Source organism: Sebastes fasciatus, chromosome 15 (genome assembly GCF_043250625.1).
Source record: "Sebastes fasciatus isolate fSebFas1 chromosome 15, fSebFas1.pri, whole genome shotgun sequence".
Classification (NCBI taxonomy): Eukaryota; Metazoa; Chordata; class Actinopteri; order Perciformes; family Sebastidae; genus Sebastes; species Sebastes fasciatus.
In genome coordinates, this window is record NC_133809.1 from 23,326,367 (window position 1) to 23,346,308 (window position 19,942).

The following is a 19,942-nucleotide window of genomic DNA, read 5'->3' on the forward strand; positions in this document are numbered from 1 at the left end:
CGATGCCCCGAGCAGAACGAAAGCCGGCCCGCCTCCACACGGGCCTGTTTGATGGTATCAACAAGCTCAGTTTGAGAGTCTCCGCTTAAACGACTTGTGTCCCTGCCATGGAAACCATCAGCTGGAGTTAGCATTTCGAATCTTGTTACGCAGCAAGAAATGTAGACGGGGGAATTGCCAATATGTGCCGAACGGAGAGCCGTCTTATTCTGACACAGAGGAAGTCATCTGTGAGCCCGTGTTGGAGACTTGAGCACATTAGGGAATATAGAACTCGAGATGCAATGCGGTCCACAGCAGGCACATAATCCATGCTCACTTACGTCACTCAGTGAGTTACATCAAGCATCCACATTATCCTGGCGAGATGAGGCTGTGTCAGTGACATGTCAAAGTGCAGGGTTGGCAGAATTCTCCAGAGGAAATGGACCGCTGGCTCAGAAACAGCTGGCCGACCCCCTTATTTCTGTGTCACGGAAGATCCATCTTACAGGAATAGTTTGGCATTTTGGGACATACGCTTATTTGCTTTCTTGCTGTGAGATAGAAATAAGATCAACAACACTCTCATGTCTGTTTGGTAAATATGATAGCCAGTAGTTCGGTTAGCTAAGCTTAGTAGAAAGATTGGAAAACAGGTTATATCTTGATTGTTTCTTCTGTACAAAAACTGAAGTGTAAAAAATGTCAACAACTGATTTTATAGGAGATTACATGCCAGACAATTTATTGGCTGGCACAGTAGCTTCTTCGTCTTGTTGTCACCATGAGGTTGCCAGGCAACCAGCGGAGACTGCAAGGAAGTTACTTTGCCCAGTTTTGCTAAGCTAAATTATCCATCTGCAGGCAGTAGCTTTATGTTTATAGTACAGAAATGATCTTCTCATCCAACTCTCCGCAAGAAAGCAAAAAAGAATATTTTACAAATTGTCTTAATATTCTCTTAAACTTGTAAACTAATCAAATTAGACTCTCAGAAAGCAAAAAGCTATATCGTCGTCAGACGATTGCCGATGGGTTCCGAGATTGCATTTCGGCCAATGAGTTCAGCCTCTTTTGCTCTCCATACTGACCGTTTACCTCCATGCAACCAAATCCTGCTCAAACATGACTGGTCAATACTACGCGGACTACAAACGGACTACAATACAGAAACCAGAACGCTTCCAATACCAAATTCTTGTGCTGTTGCCTGCAGATTCTGCATTCATATGCATGATATCCGTTATATAAAGATTACACTGGAAGCAGCATCATATCCTTTAGATACTGAATTACATCTTTCAGGGCATCCATCACTGTCCTGCTGTCACTGTCACCATAGGGTGAGAGGTCCCTCTTGAAAGACGAGGCCCTCAAAATATTACAGTTCATAGAACCTCACAGAGAGTGATAGGAAACATGTGGGAGCTGTTACAGGTCCCCAAAACACACAGTCTGCCCTTATTGTGCAGCTTAGAACATGATTGAAAACCTGCTGAGGACAAAAGTCTGTTTTGGGAACCTTCAAAACAGAGAAGATGAGCCACAACAGCTTGTCAAACAGTGTTAAAGTATGACAAAAGCTCTCCAACGGGAGGAAGGACAGACCAACAGAGACCGAACAACTCCTAATGTGCACAGCCCACTTTGGCACAACAAATCACAGCGTCCAGAGAGTAAACATGATTAACCTGCGGAAACACCTGCCAAATGAAGTAAGAAGATGAAAGAGGCACACTCTGGACTACAGTGTTTTTTATACTAATGGGAGCTTATGTCATATCGCAAACAAACACAGCACAAAAGGCTAGATTCCCTTTGTTCATGAGCCCTGGCAGTCAGGCGGAAACCATTTTACGCTGATACTGGACCTGTATTATATATCATCTGTTGGCCACTTTGGATTTCTCTCACACCACTTGTAGATGGGACGCATTTTCTAAATTATACAGTGAAGTTTTTGGTTTCATTGCGCATTTGATCTGTTCATCCCATTTTAACAATACAGAAGAATATCATTTAGGCAACATACTGTGTCTCAGAGGCTTTCTGAGAGGCTAACCCTAAAAGGATTTAATTAAAGTTGTATTGGTGCCAGTGGAGAATATTAAGTATCTCATTGTACAAAACTTGCAGGCTCAGAGGCTTTTCCACCCCTGGCAAGAGTACAAATTGTGATGTCCTCACTGAATATGTTTTGGGCCAAAAAACAGTCAAATGTAAACGCAATGAATATTGGATATATTGTATAATATTGCCCATCATAGGCTATAGTCTAAAAATATAAATACTGGCATACCGTAAGCATGCAAAGACTCATTAAGCTCATTACAAAAACTCATTATACATGTGTTGTAATCACATTTAATTATTGAGGCTATAAAATCCTTGAGGGCATTCATTACTGTGACTGTGGGAACTTTGATGATGAGCTGCATCTTGCACCTTCTGTACAGTGGAAGACACTGTTTTGAAATTCAGCGAGGACAGAATGCAACCAAAAAGAGTGATTGTGTGACATTAAAAAGGTTTTTAGCAGGTTTTAGCAATATTTTCTATAGTTGCAAGAGTACTATTATACTATTATATAATTTCTATAGCTCCAAGACTAGTAAGTGTGTAGTGTTTTTTAATTATCCAGCTGAAAAACCCAGCCCATTGTTACCAACTCTTTTCCAATGAAAGGAGCTGGTTATCATTAGCTGCTAACTAGCTCCAAAAGTCCCTAAATCTAGTGGGAAATCCCCAAGTCGGCAACACTGACAGTCCATCCCTTCAGGTCTTCCTACAAAGCCACTTCCCCACTATTATTATTACAAATATAAACATATCATAATGAATACGATTGGCGAATATGGCTATTGTTAGTACTCGTAGCTGCCACACGAGCACTTTGTGGAAGACTCCAGTGACGCGCACTGAGTGCATGGGCCGAGTGCTTGCAGACTGGCAGGTAGGTTGATAGACAGGCAGGTAGCCTGTCCCATCATTTCATTCGGGCCAGATAAAATGATTGGACGGGTTTATTACAGTCCTGCGACACCCATAAATAAAACAAAAAATTATTCTAAAATGTTTACCAACCATAGTGTACAACCCTTGTTTCACTGCATCATAATCACAACAAATATAAATACATCACCAGTTACTGCCTGCCTGTCTTCTCTTATTCAATTATAACTGAAGCATACAGTATTTTACAGATGCTGCCAACTTGTTTAAAAACACAGCCCATTCAGCACACTGGGGGACAATTACTGTACAGAATCGTGAGAAGCAGCATAAAGTCATACTTACATTCAGAAACTATTTCAAAAAGTGCCCAGAACACATCCTTATGCTGAGCAGAATCCACAGTTTTAAAGAGGACCTATTGTGCAAATTTTCAGATTCATACTTGTATTTTTGATTTCTGCTAGAACATGTTTACATGCTTTAATGTTCAAAACACGCTTTACTTTTCTCATACCGGCTGTGCTGCAGCACCTCTTTTCACCCTCTGTCTGAAACGCTCTGTTTGGGCTCCTCCCCCCACCCTCTGCTGAAAAGCCCAGTCTGCTCTGATTGGTCAGCTGGCCCACTGTTGTGATTGGTCAACCGAACCAAACTCTTCGGACTCTGCTCCAGCTCCGCTGTAACTAGCTTTGTTTGAGGGCATGCCAAGCTAGCCACTAGGGCAGGTATTATGCAAATGTGTTACTTGGTGACATCACCACGTTACGGAAGAAAGGACAGGACAGCAAGTTGTTTCAGGCAGTTCAGGAGCAGTGTTTCTGTGGGGGAAAGTGATTCCCTGTGGTGTGGACTTTGGGCTTTCTAACTTTGCAGACCTTTTGCATGCACAAAAAAAAACTATATAACACACTAAAGGAAAGGGAAAAAGCACAAAAGTATAATAGGTCCTATTTAATCATTTACCGCAGTTTGAGTGCAAGTTATGTGATAAGCTTAATTTTTTTGGACAAAACCATTTCAAATGAGCTTATAAACCAGGTCTGAATGAGCTATTAAAAGTGTATCAAATCGGAAAGTGAAAGAAGACAAGTTACCGGGGGGCTTCTGAAGATATAAAAATATGGTCCTCTTAGTGCCAGGAACTTGAACGCTGAAGCTCTACCAGCGGCGCTACCCTCGGGGCTTTCGCATGCCCAGCCCATGTGAACAATCTGCAGAGATGTAGAGGATGACATTTACACAAGTTTACTATTTGATAAAAAAGTAAAAAAATATACACCTAGACATCTTGCTCAGTCAACAGACCAGAATAGCAAAATATGCACAGTCAAAGAGGTTGAACTAAAGAATTACAGTGAGGCATCTTTGATGGGATACATTTATAAGACACCCCGCTGTACAGTGGTGCTGCAGTCTCAGCTGCAACGCAACGATTTACCTTTTATCTACCTCAGATTGACTCGGGATGTTTCTCTGCTTTCCTCTAAGCAGCATATCTGTACTGTATGTACTGTGCTGCTTCATCTGCTACACTCTATCTATACTATATCTTGTGATGAATAATGCACATCAATTTCTACATGCTGGTCTTGGCTCCTTCGCGACCATCTGACTGAAGTGTTCCAAAATGTTTCCAAGCTGTTCATTGCCCTGTGGATGAATCTAGAGCTGCCAGGACAGCTGCGGTTATATGCAGATGATGCGATTCTGTACACCTGTATAACATTCCCTGCAAAGAAGGCTCTGAGGTAAAAGCTTAAACGGGGATCGCCAGCAAATCCCTTTCAGACATCAATGTTTAAGTCCACGATACTTCAAGGAAAATTTTTATTCTGGCCTCTCACAGCGTTCTCTATCTGTATCTCTACTAGCACTATCAAATCAAAAAGGTATACTTAGAACTGCCAGCAGTGATATACTGTAAAGTGACTGTTGTGCTTGCTATTATTTATCTGGTTTAAAATATGTTGGACTGGTGTGTTGAGTTAGGCCAGTGTCAGCATACCTGATCATCTGAAGAGCAGTATTTGTTGACGATCTTTATCTGTGAGAGAAATAAAACAACAATCCATGACAAATACAATTACAAAAATGTATTAAATATATTACATAAAAGGTATCCCGACCCCTTAATGCCTTGTTTCCACACAGTTTTTTGTTTTGTGTACATAAATCCGTACAGGCTAGTATATGGATTATGCCCCTTAGTGTTCAACGCAAGGAAATGCATATCTTTACGGATGGATACAAATGCCACGTAGATTTTTATACTGTATCTATGAATTACTGTCTGCTTTTTGCCGTCCAGTCTAGACGAGTCACATTCATAACGTTAATTTTTTTCTAAATGAAAGGTTTGACGGCATATTTAGCTAACATTGGTAGCATGCTAGCTGTGCAACATAGAGTGCTTATAGTGGTTCATACGTCTTAACAAAATAGTTCACAAAATTGATGAATATGCCATTGAACTTTTCACTTTGAAAAAAATTATAAATAGAGCTGTATTACATTCATCAATCAGTTTGATAATTCACTAATTCACACAGTGCATACATTTTGTCTTTTATCTGTCGCAAATGTTGCATTTTTTTCAAAGTACTTGACCAAAAAAACAAAGGAGTTTCGCAAAACACAGAAGATCACGGAGGTTCCTATAGAAATTAATGAACTTCCGGGTTGACTCGCATATGTACACAGAGCTATGTGGAAATGAGGCATAAAAACACCTTAAAGTGTCATAAAACACTATCGTAATTAGAAATTTCAAAATCTGCATGTAAATCTGCAGATCTAAAGCATAAAATATTTTTTTTTTGCAGTTCTAGCAAGGCAACTAACAATTTTTCATCTACATATGAAATTTCACATTTTGTGCCATAACACGAGTTTCAGTCAATTATTTAGTTCGATAATTTAGGTAATATTAATTAGAAAAAATACAATAATTAATTGAATCTCGAGTAATGACATTTATTTGATTGAATAACATTTTACTATTGAGATTACCAACTTAAATAACAAACCGCATAGAATTACCTGGTAAAGCAGGTTTCACTAATCCTCTCTACTTACACAGCAGCGGCTTTGCAGATTTATCGCTTCTTAACTAGATCTCACAATAAGTGATGCACAAATAATGGCTACAAATATATACAGTATGACATGGTATGTCTATAAATGTTTGGAAAAAAAGCGTTTTTTCTTCATTTGAAGGTTCACAGCCAACAGAAAGAGGATGTCACACATGAAAAATGTAATGCGAAAAGCACCTTTAGGCTCCAAGAAAGTATAAAGTTAGAGTCTCAGAAACAACGTTTACCTCTTCCAAAGTGCACCTTGGAGGTGATGATGATGAAAAATGTTGCAAACCAGTGCAAAAGATTTTTGAGACTGAATGGACCCCTGCTGTGTCAGCATATCACACTCAGCATGATGGCTGCTACTGTCTCGCCTCACCTCAGTTACAAAGTGGAGGTAAATTGACACCTGGAATCCTTATGTAATTAGGCGCTAACAAGATGCCCGAGTCTTTCAGCTTTAGTCTCTCTAAGAGAACATCAAACAGCATCGAGTAGTCCTCCGCCCTGCCAGATGACAGTCATCCGCATTAAAAACACATGACGGACCCCGAGGGTGTCACAGAAGTCTATTTAAAGGTTGTAGGTCATTAAAACAAAAGTTCCGCTCTCTCTCAAAGCGGGCGCACAATTACATCCTGATTGGCCATTTAGCAATCACACTCCACGTCCGTAATTAGGTGATGCAGGCATGAATTAATCACACTTTTTAAAAAAGGCAGCTGTGCAATCGACGAGCGCGGGCATACAGTACGTCTGCATCCTTACCAAAAGTGCGTCACATCATCAGTGTGATAATCAAAGTGAAATAGGAGGAAATGAGAGAGAGGGAGAAGTGCACATGCCGAATGACTACTTTGCAGTCATTAATTAGGTATGAGAGAGGCTCTTTTTTGTCAGCAGAGGGGGAGAGGTGCCACTGTGACTCAATGAGTGCTTGTCAGGAAGGGTCTATTAAACCAATGCTACTGCTGCTGCCGTCTATGTGGCTGTGAAATATCGAAAGGGAAAAATACATGGAACAACTGTGGGCAAAATATATTTATTACATGTTTCTATGTTTTCTTTATTAAGATAGACCACAAGTGGATAATAGGATAAAATCTGCATATCTGACATTTTGTAATTCCATAAAAACGAATAATCTGGCCATTGTGATTACTTTAACACATGAGTTCAATCAGATGATATAATATACCAGACTCTCTAAGAACAAATAATAAACTGGAAAACGACTACATTTTACACAATGGTATGCAAGTTTTTAAATTATTAAGGTACTGTCCTAAGAGTTCAATCAAGTGCTCACATTTGTAAAATGATCACAAATTAGGGCTGTCAAAGTTAATGTGATAACGCTTTAACCCAAATTCGTTTTAACGCCACTAATTTCTTTAATGCATTAACACAACTTGCGATTTTATGATTGTAGCGTGCTCAGTTTTAAAGCTAGACAGAAGGTACTGGCATCAAATTAGAAAATCCATTGGTACCAACCATGTCATACTAGCTTGTCGGGAAGGAGGCTAAATAAAGCTCCAAATCTACGCTAAATTTTGGCGAGGAAAAACTAGCATGACCATTTTCAAAGGGGTCCCTTGACCTCTGACCTCCAGATATGTGAATGAAAATGGGTTCTATGGGTACCCACGAGTCTCCCCTTTACAGACATGCACACTTTATGATAATCACATGCAGTTTTTGGACAGTATTTGTCATTGTTTTGTGTTGGTAATTGATAAATAATAATAAATATATACATACATTTGCATAAAAGCAAGCATATTTGTCCACTTCAATGTTGATAAGAGTATTAAATACTTAACAAATCTCCCTTTAATGTACATTTTGAACAGATAAAAAATGTGCGGTTAATCACGATCAACTATTTTAATTGATTGACAGCCCTAGTTATCGACTTTAAAAGACCACAAGTGGATAAAATTCACTATCTGAAACGTTGGAATTCCATAAAAACTAATAATCTGGCCATTGTGATTACTTGACCATATTATATACCAGATTCTTTAAGAACAAATAATAAACTGGAAATCGACTACTTTACACAATGTAATTAAGTTACTGTCATAAAAGTTCAATCAAGTACTCACATATTTAAAATGATCACAAATGTGTGAAAATCACAGTATTATTTTCTCTTTACCTTCATTTTCAATAAAGACTCACGGGAAGATCCGAGCAAGTCTCTAATGTTTAGAGATGGACTTACATTCTCCTGTGTCAGGTCATTGATATTTGTAGATATTGCTTGGAGCCAGTCAGTGCTTTCTGCCGCAGTGCAAAATTGAAGAATATTGGTGCTGGCTCCATCGAAGGCGAAGACTTCAAAACAGTTGGACCTGGAGGAGAGTAGAGGTCAAAATTAGACAGGCGTGGTGCGGAAGATTGAAAGACATGGTGCAAGAAAGTGAAGCTCGAGCTGCTCGTTACTTCTGTTGAGTTACTTTAGGCGCTAAGACTTCTGCATTACGTGCAGTAGAACGTCTTTCATGAGCTTGATGGGCTTTTGACACTTAGTTCTAAGAATTATGCTCTGGAGAGGCACTTCATGAGTCCTTAAACATCCTGAGAAAGCCGGTCAGATTTGTGTGATGATATTTCTCTGATCATATCTTTTCTGCGGTAAGGTTAGAAGTGATTTTAGAATGTAATTTAATGTTTCTACAAGGTAAAAAGCGGAGCTCGTGGCTCCAATTAAATAGGAAAAAAGAAACTGTGTTTAACAGTGTGGGAGTGGACATGAATATACTGGAAGTTGTAGCTGGAGTCAAAAGTGTGAAGGAATAGCTCAGCATTTTGGGAAATACATTTGCTGGAAGAGTATTAGATGACCAGATTGATACCAGTGTCATATCTTTACAGTATATATATATATATATATAAATTAAAATGACTAAATCCTGACAAATCTATTAAACAACAACTTAACAGAACTGAAGAAAGCCCCCTGCATGACATCCCCAAACGGGCTAGGAGATGTCAAAATAATACACCTTGCAGTTCAGGATGAGAAAGCGTCCCTTCACAAACCATTTACAAGAAGGAACGATGATTTTATCATTTTTACAGCACAAGTTATTTTGTATTTGGCATCATTTGGGTCCATTTTCTGGATTCCATCATCTCCTTTGGAGTGCCTCGGGGTTAAGCGCAGTGCTTTTCTGACACAATCAAATTTCTCAGTAGGCGCGGTGTTGATGAGGTCATCTAAAGAAAGATCGCACTCATCAGCAAAATGCCACACTTTTTTTGACATTTCATTTCAATTCATTTGCAAGATGCTGATACATTTAGCCTCAGAGATAGTTGTCATTAAACATGGAAGCACTTTCATTCGACGGGGGTGGAGAGTTTTGCGACATTGGGGGGAATTTGTAAAGGCTAGGAGAACATTAGTGCACATGAGAAGTGGGGAGAAGTTGTCGAGGTACGTGAGGTGAAGGCTGATAAACACAAAAACAATAGACAGCGTCGAATACACAGTATGAAGAGGGAAATCCTATAAGACAGCTCCTAAACCAAACCATTCTCCCCTCGCTCACACACTGCAGCTCCTCAAGGTTAGATGTTACAAAGTCAGCACTCCTAACTAATCCTCTGGCGAGCATGACTTTCATACTGTATCTGCAATCGGCTTGTTAAAATCTTATGTTCCGCTGCCTGTGTACTGACCCAGCGGCTCTCCAGGGGTGAATTTCACTGGACTTAAAAGTTGTATTTTTTTTTTATTAAACAACGGTGCAAATTCTTTCTGTCAGTGTGCTTGGCCAAAATTAGTTCCATGCTGCGATTTGTACGACTATAAAGCATCACTAATAGATGTTCGGGAATTCTTTTTTAGATGTTTTGTCTGGCTAAACATCTCTTCTTCGCTTTCATTGAGTATTGCCGAGATAAAGTGAGCAACTGATGGAATGACATTAGGCAGAATCCACAGTATATCCGTTAGATCCCTTTCAATTAATGCAAACCCCTTCGAGAGCACGCAGTAATGTGAGGGGGGGGGGGTGTGAAAAGGGATGAAAGTGTGGTGAATGAAGAGCTCCAAAGGTAGAGATTAATCAAAGTGACAGACAGCTGGCGGATCAACGTCAGGAGAACACAACCCTGTCAGAAGTAGCTGCTGAAGCGCCCATCCACCTTCAGTGAGCAGGACTGAAATCCTCACCGAGAGATGGGATCTATAGGGAGAGTGATTCTTTTTTTACATCTGCAAACCGCTCCCAGCGGCACAAACTACTGCATGCTGACTCGGCAGTAATAAATCCATTGAGACGGACCAGTATCACCTGGTCAACAGGCAGGATGATACATGAAAAAATATGCACTACGGGGAGGAAAAAGTGTTTTTTGGAAGGAATCCAGCATCCAGCTGTTAGTTATAGTGTGAATGGCAATGAGAGGGAAAATGCGCCATATCTACTGATTAGTGAGGCGGGGATATAGGCAAGCTTTGGAGCATTTCGTTTTTTCAGCATAATTAATGACGGAGGCGTGTTTACTTTTGAAATGCAGAGATGCAAGATCAACTTTGAATCCATACCATTGATCAAACTAGTAGCACACAGCTGAAATGTAAACATGGGACAGGATCATCAAAGCCCAACATCATATTCTTTTAGTTAAAGGGGACCTATATTATGCTTTCCCCCCCTTTCTTTTAGTGTGTTATATAGCTTTTGTGCATGTAAAAGGTCTGAAGTTACAAAGCCCAAAGTCCACGCCAAAGGGAGTTACTCCTCCCCACAGAAACACTGCTCCCGCCTTTGCTTCCGTAACGTGGTGATGTCACCAAGTAACACATTTTGGCTAGTGGCTAGTTTGGCATGCCCTCAAACAAAGCTAATTAGAGCAGGGGCTAGAGCGAAGAGTTTGGTTTTGTTGACCGATCACAACAAAGGAACAGCTGACCATTTAGACCAAAGTGGGCTTTTCGGGAGGGGGCGGGGCAGGAGCTCAAACAGAGCGTTTCAGGTATAGGGTGAAAAGAGGTGCTGCAGCACAGCCGTTATGAGAAAGATAAAGCGTTCTTTGAACATTAAAGTATGTAAACGTGTTCTAATAGAATCCCAAAATACAAGTATGAACTTGAAAATAAGCACAATAGGTCCCCTTTAATTTCAATATAACTGATGGCTACTACTGTATGACTGCATGCTTTTAGATAAGAAACTATTAATTTGTAAGTTTCCTTCCCTTTCAAATAGATCCATTTTGACAGCTAAAACAAAAGGCTGAGAATATCTCACTGTCAGAATTAATTGAGCTGGTCTGACACCTCAGTGTGGCCAGGAGAATCTGTGCAAAGGAAGGAAACAAGGCCTGCTCTCTGCTTTTTCACTGTCAGCTATCCATATGGCCTTGTTTTCAGACTCCTTATATATATATATATATATATATACATACACACATGAACAAAAGAACAATTCCCCAGTTCCCCTCATGGATTGGATTTAAATTGGATAATCAAGAAGAAAAACTTTGAGAAAAACTATTTGTCATCCCATCTGGGAGTATATGCACTAACAAGGATTACTTGAACATTGAATAATCCTACAGCTACAACAACAACAACACGGTCTGCAGAGTCCGCATCAACATTAGATGAGAGTCAACAATACCTTCCCATCAACATTAATGATAGCTCCTTGTACTTTAGCCTGGAAATGGGAGTTATAATAGTGATCACAACTGACTGTTCCATAAGGAACGATTGGTGGCTTTATGGTACTTTAAGGAAATTTTAAAGGGGTACTACGCCCATTTTCAAAACCCATACATGTTATTCCTATGGTCTAAGACAGTCCAAAAAATATTAGTAAATATAAACAACTATCTCTCTAATCCAAAAAATCTAAATCCTAAAGTTCAAACAAGGGATGTCATCGGGTATAAAGTCTGGAGCTGCTCCAAATGAATAGGGAGAGATGTTCTAGATGACACTGATTTTGCCTCTCTTTCCACTGGAATGAAATCATTTTGCCACAAAATGTCACCGTTTTAAATCTGGTGATCAGACTTTTACAGAGACATAACACATAAATACAAATGTGAGACAACACAACATTAATTGTTTCCATGTTTCACCCCTAGCTTAAACTGTAACAAAACTACTTGGACCATATGAACCATATGAAAAATGGATGGGCACACATGTCCATTTTAAGATGAGATGTGATCAATAGATTTGAGTTTGCGAATGAAAAGCATGAGTTTCTTAAACCAGTTTGAAAAGCAAATTGAATGCAAATGGTCCAATAAATCTGATCAGATTTGAAAGTCTGATCTGACTATTAATCAAAAAAAAAATACATAAACTAAGTAAGAATTAAAGTCCCTTTGCCAGTTTGCTAACTGGAAAATATTATACAAATTATGAAGGACTTGCATTTTATACTTTTTTGAGATCGTATTCCACTCATGCAACGAGCCCTTCAAATGATTAAATACTGTGATTGAAGGTATAAATGAGCACTTAACCTCACACTTGTGTCATCAGATCTAATGTCCGTACAGCAGAGGTTTTATTTCCACACTGTGCTATCAGTGTGAGAGACGTGACTTTGAAAAGTTGCTGCATATTCCATAAAAAAAAAACAGTGGCCTAGCAGTTAAGGTGCCAACCATGAATCCGGTTGGCGTCCGGCCGGAGTCCTTTGTTGCCCAGCTCCCTCTCCCCTAATCTCACAACTGTCATCTCTCGTCTGTCATGTAAACAAAGGATCAAATTGACTTGTGTTCCTGGCAAATGTAAAAAGGAAACAGAATTTTCTTTGTTGAAGGTATACACCCACAACAACCCTCGAGGCTGTGTTCTAATACATTTCAAATAGTTTTTCATTTGACACGTTATTTTGTTTATGTCATTGATGAAATGACATTTCTTTTTTTTCATAGATGATAACAGTATTAGATCAAGAACAGAAAGGATTATCATAAATTATCCAAACAAACAAACAAACAGTAAGTCTCACCATGTTCCTCTGAGACCATGTTGTCACAGATTCTCAGCTGGACCCCCTGTTAACATCCACACTGATCTGATCTGTATTAGTGCATTCTGATACACACATGTCAGCCATGTTTTGCAGGGCAAACTCTGATATCGACGTGCTCTCTGCCTCCAGGGCTCCTTATTGACTGAACTCTGCTATTCCTGATTCAGGTTGTTGGGGGTTTAGTGTGACCAAGCTCCAAATCTCATCAATACATTTCGTCAATAATTCCCTCTGCACTAAGCAGTCATTACACTGTTGATTGGACATCTGAGTTAGTATGACAGGTTTGTTGCTTTATCCGAAGAAAGCGGGGTCCTAACTGAGGTATTTGATTACTCCTCACTCACTCATGTGCACTGTGCTACAGATGAAAAGCAGCTGTTTTACCGTAGGCTGATATAGTGATACGGTAGTAGTGATACAAGGGAGTACATTTACTTATATTACCTTGTGGATATATTTTAAAGCTTTTAATTTATTCCATGACAAATTATACATTTGCTCACTTCTTTAAACTGTTCAGTGCTTCTTCAATTTGTTATTATGTTAATGACTGAATAATTGGCTCAAAGGAGAGAACCAGTGATGCTATTTAGGACTTAAAAAAAAACACAGAAGAGAACATATTTGTTTTAACTAGTGCAGTGCCTATTCGGAGCAAGTGCCCATCCGGAACGGGCCGAATGCTCCGCCCCCGGAAGTGCCGCTTGCAGCGATGTCATGAACCGCGGTATGGCTGCTTGCACACGCTAAGTGTGAAGTTGATTGGATGAACGGTTCTCGAGATATGCGAAGGGCAGTCATATATACATATACAGACAGAGATTCCTTCCTTTATAGTTAGATGATGCTGGTAATAGGGCTGCACAATTATGGCCAAATTGATAATCACGATTATTTTGATCAATATTCAGATCACGATATTCATCAGGATTACCTATTGATTTTATGGACAAAATATTTGTATTGCACTTTCACATTTAAATAAACAGAACACTGCTTTCACTTCCACGTTGTGCCACAGTCCTGTACAAATCTGTTCATCAAAATAAAACTGGTCCTTATTCACCGTGCATCGCCTAGAAGTCAAATAAAATTGTACCAAAACATTTTACCCAAAATAAAACCTACAAAGCACTTCACTTTCATATTGTGCTACATTCCTACTAAATGCCAAACTGCTGCATCAAAATAAGACTTTGAATACGGTTATTCTTCACCTGAATTCAGTGCATTTTCATTTCGCCCATAAAATATACAGTGTATTGCTCGTCTGCTCTGGACTGCAGCCGCAGCATTCAGTAAAGTTTTTCACAGGCTGTTGCTGTAGGTTGTGCGCAGAGCGGCATGACCGCTGCCCAAAAGTCAAGCCAAAACATGCATGCATTTTACACATCAATATCGTAATAGATCATGTTCATTTAATGCGGGAAGCCAAAATTGTGATCACGATTAATTTTTGATTAATTGTGCAACCGTATCTGGTACAGAACCACCTATTGACCAAATGGCACCAAATTTGTTGTGGTTGCAATAATACAAAGCGTTCAGGAGACATGACATTTTTTGTAATATAAGCCCTGCCCACTGCATTTGAGAAAACTGTGAGGACCAGCTATTTTGTAGCAAAACTGTATGGAATGTTTTGTACCAAATTTGGTGACGATTTCTCAAAATTTGTAGCAATTGAGTAGCAAAAAAAATCTGATTTGGACACAATTCGAAATGGTGTAAAAACAATCCAGATGCAAATGGGCGTGACTTATATGGATAGATTGATCTGGACCCAAAACAACGAAAAATTAATTGTTGTAGCGCCACCATCTGGTCCAATTGCACCACATTCGACACTGCACTTGGGTCCTGAGCAATACATCTGCCAAGTGTGAAGTAGATTAGATGATCGGTTCTCGAGATATGCGAAGGACATACAGAAAGACAGAGAGAGATTATATCATAGTTAGATAGTTTTGTTTTAGTGTACTTATTCTCTACAGATATACATTGCACTGCTGCACTGATTTAAAAGTGCATCAATCACAACAAAATATATATTTTCAATGTACCCATATGGTTCCATTTAATGTTTGTTGGCCTATTTATCCATGATGATTATTATTATGATAAATGCTATTATAATTAAAATCATAATTACTATCATTATCAATGATACAGCATTTGGTTGGGAACCTCTCCTCTATTCTCTTACTCTGATGACTTTAGCACAAGTGTAACCACAGTTGAAATTTCAGCAGCCTTGAGCCGACACGTAAAAAACAAGTGTGGAACTGGAGCAGCTGTGCTGGAACTGACTACAGCCTTTCACCTCCATGGACAAAAGGACACCGTCTACCGTCTCTATATCAGCATCTGAAAATTCTCGAGGAGAGATTCAGACATTATTTTTCATCTGGGTTTTTTGAGCAGTTTGACTGGGTCCGTGACTCTTGGGGTTCATGTGCACTGGAAAGCTCAAAAGGCTTGCCACTGCTGGCACAGAGGCAACTAGCAGAGATCAGGGAGGATTGCACGTCAAAATTGTATTTCAAGACGCAGCTTTGGACATGTATTTGGTGGGGCTGTCAATCAATTAATCGCATGATTGTCCATAGTTAATTGCACATTTTTTTAATCCGTTCAAAATGTACCTTAAAGGGAGATTTGTCAAGTATTTAATACTCTTATCAGCATGGGAGTGGACAAATATGCTGCTTTATGCAAATGTATGTAAATATTGATTATTGGAAATCAATTAACAACAGAAAACAATGACAGATATTGTCCAGAAACCCTCACAGGTACTGCATTTAGCATACAAAAATATGCCCAAATCATAACATGGCAAACTGCAGCCCAACAGGCAACAACAGCTGTGTGTCAGTGTGCTGACTTGACTATGACTTGCCCCAAACTGCATGTGATTATCATAAAGTGGGCACGTCTGTAAAGGGGGAGACTCGTGGGTACCCATAGAACCCATTTTCATTCACATATCCTGAGGTCAGAGTTCAAGGGGGTCCCTTGAACTCTGACCTTTGAAAATGGCCATTATAGTTTTTACTCGACAAAATTTAACGCAAGTGTGGAGCGTTATTTAACCTCCTTCCCGATGAGCTAGTATGACATTCATACCAATGGATTCCTTAGGTTTTGTAGTTTCACATGATGCCAGTGTCTTCATTCTAGCTTTAAAATTGAACCCGCTACAACCTTAAAAATCGCTGGTTGCATTAATGCGTCAAAGAAATTAGTGGGGAACAATTGAGGGCTGTGTACCAGGAGCTCTGTGTCTGCCTCTTTTTGCATATTTTTAAAAGGGTGGCGTGACTGAAAAAAGGTTGAGAAACGCTGGTATAGAGTATGTCATTTTGCCTTATCACGGGCAGCTGCCTGGGGCTTTAAATTGGATAATACCCAATGGAGGTGTCCAATAAACATTTCTAATTAACTCAGCAGCGCAGACTTCCATTATTTATTTATCTTTATGTACCTGCAATTCTTGAATTGTGCAACACACCTTCAAGATGTGAGAGACTTCTGTTCAGCAAGAGTGCAAGAAATGATAAGGAAAATGGACTAAGGTGAAGAATTTCCAATTTAAATGAAAAACAATTTGATTAAAAAAAGATGAAATTAAGCCATCCATAGTTACCCAGACCATAAACACATGGTACCACACTTTGGTTTGAATAATATACTAATATTCACAGTTAAATTGTCACAATAAGGTTGGATTTAGACCCAAGTAAAATATGACAAAACTTGTAAAGGCGTTAATAATCTGTTCTTGTCAGACTTTGATAATAACAATTCTATAATGTCTGTCATGAGACACACAAATAGGAGTGAGCTGGAATAACTGAATGTGAGTCAGCCTTGTATATTAGCATGCTCTATGAGATCTGAAAGTTACGACTGCTATATGTTAGTAGCACCATCTGTAATTTCTGTGAAACGATACACCTCTTAGGTTTGTTTTTTTCGCCCCACAGTTTAAAAATAAAAAGTGCTGATTGAAAAAGCCTGTAAAGGAAAACAACTGTGAAACTCCTGTACACATGAAAATCAATACAAAAAAGGACAGGCATAATAATCAAATGCATTAACAAGTTCGACCAGTGTTCTCACAGTCACACCTTCTGGGCCCGGGCCTCACAGCTGCGGTGACCTTTTAAGCCGTTTATGCCTGTGCATAGATATTGGCATTAACGTCCCCCTCGCTTTTTAAATGAAAAGTGCCCGCTAAGCCAACAACTGTGCTCAGTGAACTGTGCACCTTAGAGGTGAATTATATCAAGCTGGATTACCCTTACCTTAATTGATCTGTGCCAGCTTTGTATCTGGAGACTCTGGCCATCAACAGGGGCAGGCAGACGGCATCCAGCCAGCGCTTCTCATACTTTGGTTCGTTAGCTGAGGGCGAAGGGGGTGATGGAGCCTGCGTGGAATACATGAACAATGCAATGAGCTTCCTGCTCCCTTTTGATCATTGAAGGATGTGGTCAGGATGCAACATTTGCACCATTTACATGATCAAAGAATTCCTTTCTTAACCCGGGTTAATCAGCTATATAGTACCTAAACATTAAAATGACATACATTGACACTGATAATTGCTTTATGGACACATGCGCCTGTGACCATTACCGCCTAATTAAAGTCCTGACCTGGTCCTGTATAAACTGCATACACTTCACTGCAGGCTTGTCTCACCTGAGGTTATATAATCACCTTCCAAAACACATTACAAACCACAGCACTAATTTTTCCCCATGCCTAATTATCAAATGTACTGTAATAAACTATTTTTTTTCTTGTATTGTGCAGTGGAGCAGACATCACAGCAATGACAGCCAGACAATATTTTCTACAGCTCTGCATACAAATGAACACATTTTTGTTGTAAATTGGCCTATTTGAAATGTTAGATTTCTCTCACGTTTTTCTCATCCCTACGGAAGCCCTGAGAGGTAATTTGAATTTTTTTTTTTTTTTTTTTTAGTTATCTCCTACGTACTAGTTTGCAACAATATAATGCAATTCATGCTTTTATTCATAAAATTATAAGACACACACTTTGCTGCTATAGCAATATCCAATTTAAACTGCTGCCATCTCCAGACACGAGACACTTTACTCACATGCCAATTTCAATCCCAATTGCAATTTTTGTAAATATATTTTTTTATTTTAGTGCAGCTTTCTTGTCTTGTGTATTATTGTCCCAAAATATTTTCTAGTTACAACTTATATCACTATTTACTATATACCATCTATGAAATTATTATATCAGACTCCAAAAGTTTAAGGTTTATCTCATAGGACATTACCCGCATAAAAAAAAAAAAAGGCCTCTCAGGGCCTCCGTACACATCAGTAAGTGGCTTCAATGAAGAAACTCATGTCTGGCCACAGTAAAGGGCGAAAGTTGAAATCGCCAACTGTTCTGAACTTTACCTTGATTTATAAGACACACAGTCTACAAACTTTGGTTTTTATTAATTGCAGCTCTCTTATCTTGTGTATTATTGTCCATAAACATTTTATAGTTACAATTTATGTTGATGTATATGGTATTCACTACCTTTTCCTGTACTCTTCTTTGGCTACCAATCAGGCCACCGAGCATTTTGAGTCAGAAAAGGCAACACTACAAATCCAAATATGTGGAACAAGAGAGCAAATAATAATTTAAAGAAAATATTAATAGGTTAATACAAACTACCAATATCCACTAGTTGATAATAAAGTCAGCAGTATTGGCATGAATTTTCGGTGGATAAAAACAGAGACAGAATGCCTCTTGACATGTTGTGGTGTTATGAAGGTGTGTTTGGGAAAAATGCACTTGCTGTTTAAATTGATGGATTACATTCATTTTGGCAGCAGTTCGTCTCTGTGAGCTCCTCTTAATGGATTTGTGAAAACAGTGAGCCTGCAATATGAGCTTCTGACTGAGGCAAACACACAGGTGCATTTAGGCTTTTCATGGGCAGTAAATGAGCATTAGGAAAAGCTAAAATTGCAGCTTAAAAGGTGCCTGGCTTATAGCAATAATAAATGTGCTAATGTGGCATGGTTATGGGTACTTCCTGATGGTGGCGATACACATGGTGGCAAGCAGAACTTCAAATTACATTAGAATGCACTTTACATCATTACGCTATCACTATAATGGCCAACACTTCTTTCCCTATATTAGCAGTCTACTGCTCATATCACGTCTGATAGGCCACTCTGTGCTTGTAAACAGTATCTCACATTAAAACTCTTTTGTGCTAGATTTTTCTTTTTGATAATGGCTTGAAGGCCTCATATAAAAGAAATTAAAAAAGAGTGATTGCTGTATAACAGCGAAGACATCCTTTATAAAGAATAACGGCAAGGCAAATCTATTTGTATAGAACGTTTCAACAAGACAATTCAAAGTACTTTATATAAGACATAAAAAGCGATAGACAAGAAACACAAGGAAATAAAAATACAACATAAAAAGATGTACATAAATATAGTAAAACTGAAGACTGAAATAGGTTCAAAAATTTAAAAAAATTAAATAGTGAAATTAAAAACTAGAGTGCAGCTACAGTGCAGTAACCTGACCCGCCAGAACCATGAGAAGCTGTCATTGGAAACTGTTTGGAAAAGGGCAGGCACTTTCAAAAAATACTTGGCAGGTGATTGGGTGAACCAACTGTCAATCAAACTCCTGCCGAAGCCAATCGGGAGATGAGCAAAAACATGTTTTCCGTTGAGAAAAGCCTTCAGTGTCGTTCTCTGCTCTTCATTCAATGAAGAAATATTCTGCAGTTCTGATATAACTGATGGTATTGCAGCATCTACAATGACCTCTTCAGGAGCCGCCATTGTTGTTTAGATCGAACAGTCTCCTCTCCGTGACGCCTC

At 39.1% G+C, this 19,942-nt stretch overlaps 1 protein-coding gene across 2 annotated transcripts in view; it reads right to left on the reverse strand.

Annotated features, from left to right (window-relative positions):
• Nucleotides 1–19,942, reverse strand: part of sntg2 (syntrophin, gamma 2) — a 104,283-nt gene that overhangs the window by 22,275 nt on the left and 62,066 nt on the right. For both annotated transcript variants that reach the window (XM_074660802.1, XM_074660800.1), the window contains 4 exons: nt 17,350–17,474; nt 8,248–8,377; nt 4,943–4,981; nt 4,032–4,148 (listed from right to left, as the gene is read on the reverse strand). In XM_074660802.1, the coding sequence (XP_074516903.1) occupies nt 4,032–4,148; nt 4,943–4,981; nt 8,248–8,377; nt 17,350–17,474 (411 nt within the window). The remainder of the gene's footprint in view (nt 1–4,031; nt 4,149–4,942; nt 4,982–8,247; nt 8,378–17,349; nt 17,475–19,942) is intronic.